At 35.3% G+C, this 7678-nt stretch overlaps 2 protein-coding genes across 2 annotated transcripts; both read right to left on the minus strand.

Moving 5' to 3' along the window:
- Window positions 1–2671: 2671 nt before the first annotated feature.
- LOC118040365 (cell wall / vacuolar inhibitor of fructosidase 2) lies at window positions 2672–3639 on the minus strand. Its single transcript, XM_035047293.2, has one exon. The coding sequence runs from the start codon at window positions 3282–3284 to the stop codon at window positions 2727–2729; it is 558 nt and encodes a 185-aa protein (XP_034903184.1). The 5' UTR covers window positions 3285–3639; the 3' UTR covers window positions 2672–2726.
- Window positions 3640–5245: 1606 nt separating this feature from the next.
- Window positions 5246–7678, minus strand: LOC118040363 (alcohol dehydrogenase-like). The gene is made up of 9 exons (XM_035047291.2): window positions 7427–7678; window positions 7164–7300; window positions 7028–7074; window positions 6588–6913; window positions 6418–6500; window positions 6242–6317; window positions 6003–6064; window positions 5660–5917; window positions 5246–5454 (listed from the first exon to the last, which is right to left on the minus strand). Exons 1-9 carry the CDS (start codon window positions 7461–7463, stop codon window positions 5338–5340), a joined length of 1143 nt encoding a protein of 380 aa, XP_034903182.1. The 5' UTR covers window positions 7464–7678; the 3' UTR covers window positions 5246–5337.

Consider the following 7678-nt stretch of genomic DNA (forward strand, 5'->3'; position numbering starts at 1 on the left):
AGTATTGTTGATATGCTTCCTATGTGATCTTAAGTTAGATTCTTTTTGCTCACTGACATTGATGGCTACAGACAGTATGTTTTGTTTGCAAATTTTGTTAAGATCTAAAAATTAAGTTCAGATAATTAATAAATATTAAAGAACCATCTTAACTCAATAACTTAAACTTATTAGGTGAGGTATTAGGATATGGTTTATATTATTCTTTAACACACTCACTTAAGTAAAAGCTCTTTGAACTTGAAACTTGCACAGGCTTACATGGACTTGAAACTTGCACAAAAGCACATTATCTTATACTTGATTTTTATCAAATAAATAAAAATAATAAGATTCAAACTCGTGATTATTAAGTTATGAAGGCTCTGATATCATGTAAATAAATCATCATAATCAAATAATTAAAACTATTAAATAAAATTTTAAAATATAATATATATTACTTTTTAACATCATATATCTTGCAGCTAAGATACCGTTTATAGACCGGTTTCAGATATCCGAGCGGCGCAATCCTAGTGTGAAATTAATGAAATGTTACGAAGCTTTTGGTTGACATGAGAGAGAATTGACAGGCAGCCATGTTGTGCGATGTCACTTCACTTTTCTCTTTTGGTTTCTGCAGTTTGATTTCGATGATTCTATGTCACAGTGTTCATCTCAGCCATTTTCTTATTATTCAAATCACCGAACCCTTCTGCAACTGCAGATCATGCTTTAAACCCACGTGATTGGGTGGGAAAGATGCTCCATACGGAAAAATTAACGACAAAATTGCTGCTAAATGTGTCCATACTTGTTTTCGGTCAGTCTAGTCGTGTAGCTTGGGTTTCCCTTGTCGACATGACAATAGGAGGACTCGAATATGAGGATGGTTATATGACTCGGTTTCAATTTGAACCGGTCAAAGATATATATAGTTCATGAGCTTGTTGGATCGATTTGCTAGTTGTTACGTCAAATAGCGTCTAAGTGCCTGTTTGGTATCGTAATTCAGCTTGTTTTTTGAAAAATTTTAATTTATCTTTTTTTTTTGCTAAAATTAAGTGTAGTTTGTACTTTCTGGATCGTTTTGATGTGCTGATGTCAAAAATAATTTTTAAAAAATAAAAAAATATTATTGACATGCTTTTCAACATGAAAAGTTATTTGAAAAGCAACAATTACCACACTCTCTAACACCCTGTAAAGGTAAGAGATGGTCACAAATTTTATTTTATTTTTAATTATTTATTGCCTAAAGAACTCAATTTTATTTTGGACTCTTGTTTTACGATTTAGCCTTTTATTTTGGGCTCTTGTTTTACACTTTAGCTTGTTCCTAAACAACTTTATTTATTTTATTTTATTCTTTTTTTTTTTGCACTTTATTCTCTTGTCTACTTTACTCTTATATTTTTTTTTATCTTTTTTTTTTTTATTTTGGTTTTCTTGAAAAACAACATTAGCATCAATTTGGTAACAAAAGTAATTAAAAAATATGAAATGGATGTAAATTAGTCAAAACATATTTCTTTGGAATTTAATTTTTTTTTAAAAAAAGTATTAACAGGAGAAAAATAATTGGAAATTACAAAAAACAAAAGTGTGAATGGCCTAAATGCATTGAAAACAATTTATTTTTTAAAAGAATTTAGAATATTTTGAAAATAAAACCAGAATTCAGAATGACAATAGTCATGAAACTTGATTTGAAAGTCATACTTTACCTGAAATTCAAGTCAAACTTTAGGTGTTGAGTACCAAGATAAGTCCAAGTTTTGATTTAAAAAAAAAATATTCTTGAAATGACATTGTTCTGGTGAAGAAAAACAAGTTTTTTCATTATCTCATTCCTACCCATATCTCAAATCAATGAATTACTGAAATGACCAGCCAAATTAAATATGATATTATTAGCAGCATTATATCTGTTAATAAGATGTTATATACAGACTTGCATGAAACACAAAATTAGCTATATATATGTATTTTGTACCAAAGACATGATTTTTTTTTTTTATCAATGATATGAATTTGTCCATGCTTGCACATCTAATCTCACATATATTCATCCATTTTTAGGATTACGTGTGTACTGTGGATATATATAATTGAATTAAGGCCATATAGGCAGCATTAACTATAATGGCATGTCATAAATTAAGGATTAATTGTTTGTTAGACTAGAAAAAATAATTGAAAAAACCATAAAGCAGTCGGTGATCATCACTTTAAAGCACCGGAATGTTATGGGTATTCTGCTTTCTTCCCCTAGCTTTGGCCAGAAAAGAAAATGCATGCAATGGAGTCCCTGGATATATCCTTTTTTTTTTTTTTTTTTTTTTTTGGAGTCCCTGGATATATCCTTGCAAAGGCGAGAAGATGTCTTTGACCTATTTCTTTTCTTTTCTTTTTATAGTGGAGGTAGGCTCTGTAACAAATAATGGCCCATGATAATGACTTCTTTCATTTTTGGTGCACTGTTCTTACATTGCAATTATTGCTTGTAAGATTAGTACTAGCACTTAGAACAGTCTAGCCATATGAAGTTACAGATGATAAGAATTTTGAACATTTCTAGTTACAAACTTTGTTGATTTGATATGTATCATTCGAGCATAATCATTTAATTATTGAGATTATAGTGGAAAGTCAGTATGGGCACTAGAAGTAATTAAGAGCTAAAACAAAGCAAAAACCAGAAATAATTAGCTAAGAGATCTGCATTAAAAAGTGGATACAAATCACAAATTACCAAGATGATCAATCATCCCCAGGACCACATCGCAGATATGCTTCAAACCATCCTCTCTACGTGCAAGCTCGGAAGGATAAGCCAGTCCAGGGTACCTTCTAAATGCATTACGGCAAGCATTTGGATAATCCGAGGCTCCCATGACATGCATATAAGCATAGTCGTATGACTCTGTGGCCAGATCTTGAACTGAATCTTGAAGAGCATTAGAAGCATAGCCGTACTTGTCTGCACATTCTCTCAGGACCTTCTTCATGGTAGGGTCATTTGGAGTAGTGCTAAGCAATTGAGATGATAAATAAGATGATGTGGCCGTGGCATTAGCCATTCCAACACCAATCATGATAAGAGAAAGACCTTTGGTGTCTGTTTTTGTGCTTGTGGCGTTAGTTTTGAGAGATGAGACACAGAGGTCGTAATACTTGGTGTTCTTGCAAGTTTCCTGGATCAGTTTCATGTCTCCATTAACAAATATTAATGGTTGGTGAAACATGCAGTGAGGGAAAACCAGGGAGAGAAGAAAGAACATGAAAATTGTTGACCGCATTGGAGAGAGTGAGAGTAGCGAAAGTGATGAAAGTTTGATAACAGTCGTCCCCAGTTTCTTGTGTGAGGAGAAAGGAGGAGAGGGAGAAGTGTCTGAGAATTGAAGCCAAGTTTAGGCGATGGCCCTTTTCTTTAATGCTCTTTATAATTCAGAATACAGGAGGCTGTTTGACTTGTGATGGCCATAATTTTCAATAATTGTACAGAATGAGGTGTTTCTGTAGCCTGTGCTTTATTCATTGTTTAAGGGCTAGCTTGGCTGGTAGCGAGGAATTTATGAGCTCTTCCATGGCTGCTGCCCACCTGCCATGGCAAGTGTTCACGGGCAAACAAATAACACTGTCGTGGTCTGACCCTCGTTTCAATTTTCGAGACTCTTTGAGTTCTGCAATCTGTCGGCAAATGCGATCAATTTCTTGAATCCTTGTCACTTGGCAAGTTTGCAGAGAATCCGAACCATTCAATTATTGAGCTCCGAGAGACTTTCTGGAGCCTATCACTTCACAATCGCTATCATAATTGAGGCTAGTGCCAGGGAAATCAACATCTTGTATGATCCACGAGAATCAATTAGACTCCTCGATATATAGATTTTTTTAAAAAAGAAATTAGCACTGTAATCTAAAAGTTAGAGCAGAATAATGATACTCGTAAAATATTTAGTTGAAATAATATATTTTTATTTTATTGTCATCTTTTAAAAGTATAATATTTTTTTAAACTATTATTATATTTATTTTTAATGCGACATGTATATTATAAAGTTCAAATGTCATTTTCAATTAAATTGGTGTTCTGATTCAAAACATAATATTTAATTAATGTTGTTTTTCAGAAACATTACATTAATTACATGTTGAAATGTGACATTAAATTGGTGTTGCATTAATTTGTCATTTATTTTGATTTTGATTTTGATTTTGTATGCTAATGTCGTAATAACCACTTAGAGGGGACAATCACCATAGAATGGATGCGACTGCAATAACCATCATCATTGATTGCTAATGATTTCACATAATGACTTAATTAGCTTTTTGTATGCTTTGATTAAGAGATATTATTATTACGCATGTTAGGACGAATCAATAACATTTTGTTTCAAATTAAAATATGTTCCATAGGTTTAAATCATAGGGTGAAATTAATAAAATGTTATGAAGCTTTTTTGCCCACAGGGATAATTGAAAGCCAGCCATGTTGTGTTATGTCACTACACTTTTTTTTTTTCAGAGTTTGACTTTTTTTGTCTCTGCTCTTTGTTTGGTGCAAATTTGAAATTTGTTATTAAAATTGAGTTCGGTTTATACTTTTTGGATCGTTTTGATGTGCTGATGTCAAAAATGACATCATTGACATGTATTTCGCTAACACACTGCCAAACACGCTCTAAAAAAACTCTTTTTTTTTAAAGGAATTCGGAGCACACGGTCCACTTAAATTAAATAGCGTGCCCGAATAAATTAAATAAAAAACAGTAGATCCAATAACATTATAATATAAAATCGGAAAAAGACTTGTAAGGGAACTCCGACCACACCACTGAGCGCCTTTACGAAAATTGGAGTTCATTCTGTACAGACAATGATCTATCTTCAGGCCCTCGGTAACGGGTTCCAAACAGCATTTTGTCCGAACTGGCTAGTTTCCCTTTAGATTAATTGGATCATAGTTATATCAAGAACAACAAGTGAAGTTGCCATTCTGGCCAGGCTTCAGGATCTATACCAAAGTTTTCTATCCACAGCACCATTAAAAACACAAACTGGAAGAAGAAGAACATGTATGTGTGTGTGATTAGCCCATTTCTGGCATGTATTTTAAATCAAAGAATATGTCTTCTTCTTATATATTTCTGGCATGCAAAGAATCACATGCTTATATATATATATATATATTATTTCTATATATATATATATATATATATATATGCCATCAACAATGAAAGAAATTACATACTGATGCTCAAACACAGAAACCTTCTTTAATCAACAATCTCAAACAAGAATTTTATTGTTTCCAGTCACACCAAGGCAAACCAAACCAGTCTTCTTTTATGCACCCATACGGATAATACACCTCAGGCCAGCTCCACTAAGCATGTACTCGAAAGCCTTGTTGATTTCTGAGAAAGGGACTTCATGGGTGATGAATTTCTCTAGCTCCAGCTCCTGTCACATTACAACCAGAGAAGTTAACAGTGCAGGAGATTGTATCAAAATAAAATAAGGAATTCGAGTGGTTAGCAATGTAAAGATGATCATTTAAGTTGATGCTTTGAACGGTTTTATGTTTAGGTTCCCCCTAAGAAATAACAACAGAGGCTAGTCGAATACACATGCTGGCCGGATAAGATTAATGGGAGCTCCGATTTACCTTGTTCATGTACTTCTCGACAACAGAAGGAAGGTCGGAGCGCGGTTTGTAGTTCCCGAAGAAGGTGCCCTTGAGAGTCCTCTCATTCAGGACATTCATTGGATGGGTTTTGAAAGAATCATCTTTGTTTGGCACACCAACAAGTACAGCAACGCCCCATCCATCATGGACGCATTCAAATGCAGAAATCATGGCATTGACACTTCCAGTACACTCGACACTTCGATCAACTCCTCCATTGGTCATTTCAGCTATCACCTGAGCACAGTAAATCAAAATTAGGACAGACGTAAAGGATTCGCCGATGCTAGTCTCTCAGAACACGATTCACTGTGTCACTTACCTCTTGAACAGGCTTGTTATGATCTTTTGGGTTCACAAACTCAGTCACACCAAACTTCTTGGCTGTTGAAAAAAGACAAATGAACATCAGAAAGCAGTTATTATCACCAAGAATCAACATCAAGTCCACTTAAATTTATCAGTTTTGTGATTTTAGCTATTAGACTGAGCAAAGCATCAATCAATAATTTAAGAGAAATGCGCAGCAGCCACAATGAACAACATTACAGCTTCTCTCACCTTCATCGAATCTATTGGAATTCAAATCGACACCAATGATTCTTGAAGCACCAGCAATCCGAGCCCCTTCAGCAGCCTGGATTAGGAAAAAACAACAAGAACAAGTTCTGCATTAGCGCTACCAGTAGCTTCAACAGAAAACATTATCAATAATCTACCAGTATAAACAAACTTACCGCGAGGCCTACAGCTCCCAGTCCGAAAATGGCTACCGAAGAGCCTTTCTTTGGTTTTGCAACATTCAAGGTGGCACCAAGACCTACAAGTCAAAAACGAAATCCCCATTACAAGAAAGCAACAAATCGCCCATTCAAAGATTTTTATCAAATCGTGTATTTCTCCCGACCTGTAGAGATTCCACAGCTGAGAACACAAACTTTGTCAAGAGGAGCAGCAGGATTGATCTTGGCAACACAGCCAACATGAACCACAGTGTACTCGCTAAAGGTTGAGGTGCCAACAAAATGGTAAATGGGCTGCCCTCTGATCGAAAACCTTGACTTGCCATCATTCAGCATCACACCCCTGTCAGTGTTAATCCTAAGAAGATCGCACATATTACTCTCTTCTGATTTGCAATGTCGGCATTCCTTACACTCTCCTGTGAAGACAGGAAGCACATGGTCACCGGGTTTGAGGTCTGTCACGCCCTCCCCAACACTCTCAACAATCCTAAAAGCCAAGAGGACAAAAAATCAAATTAGTCACCTCAATTCATCGCTAGTACAACAGTCAGAACCAACATCTAATCATGACCAATAATGGACTAATGGTTCAAATTCATACCCTCCTGCTTCATGACCAAAAATTCGAGGAAACAATGGGGTTTGACCCTGCAATTTCACAGCCCATTTTCGTAAGCATAAATCTCTACTAAGACCAATGAGCAGACATAATAATCACAATAGAAAATGTGAATCACCTTGGCTTCCCAGAAGTAAACATCAGTGTGGCAGAGGGAGGTAAAGAGGATCTTCAAACGAACCTCCATGGCTTGAGGTGGAGCCACCTCCACTTCCTCCATCACTAGTGGCTTTCCAGCTTCCCATGCCACAGCAGCTACAGATTAAGCAAAATGCATCCAGTCATTGCCAGACAAAAATGAGAAATCCAGATACACAAAATGACAACAGCACAAAGAACATATCACAGACCCCACAAGGAATCATGAGCTTTCTTGGTTACCTTTGCAACATATGACTTGACCAGCAGTGCTTGACATATTTGTTTTTTTCTTAAACGAACTTTGGACCGTTCCTTAACGCTTCTTTGATTACTTTGCTCTGTTTATTGAGTTGTGACGAGACAGGTTGTCTTTGTAGGTATTTATAGTTGCAGAAGGACGCATGTCTCTCCTGTTTTTTGGATTATATTGACCATAAATTTGAATATTTTTTCAAAGAAAACCATTTACAATCCTGCTGTTTCGTTTGTCCT

The sequence above is a fragment of the Populus alba genome, chromosome 7, assembly GCF_005239225.2.
Source record: "Populus alba chromosome 7, ASM523922v2, whole genome shotgun sequence".
NCBI lineage: Eukaryota > Viridiplantae > Streptophyta > Magnoliopsida > Malpighiales > Salicaceae > Populus > Populus alba.

Excerpts from the sequence above, each read along its gene's own strand:
- LOC118040365 (XM_035047293.2), bottom strand. The coding sequence starts at position 3,284 with ATGCGGTCAACAATTTTCATGTTCTTTCTTCTCTCCCTGGTTTTCCCT.
- LOC118040363 (XM_035047291.2), bottom strand. The coding sequence starts at position 7,463 with ATGTCAAGCACTGCTGGTCAAGTCATATGTTGCAAAG. Across the intron at positions 6,501-6,587 it reads CAGCTGTGGAATCTCTACAG|GTCTTGGTGCCACCTTGAAT; the intron begins GTCGGGAGAAAT and ends TTTGACTTGTAG. Across the intron at positions 5,918-6,002 it reads ATAACAAGCCTGTTCAAGAG|GTGATAGCTGAAATGACCAA; the intron begins GTAAGTGACACA and ends TACTGTGCTCAG.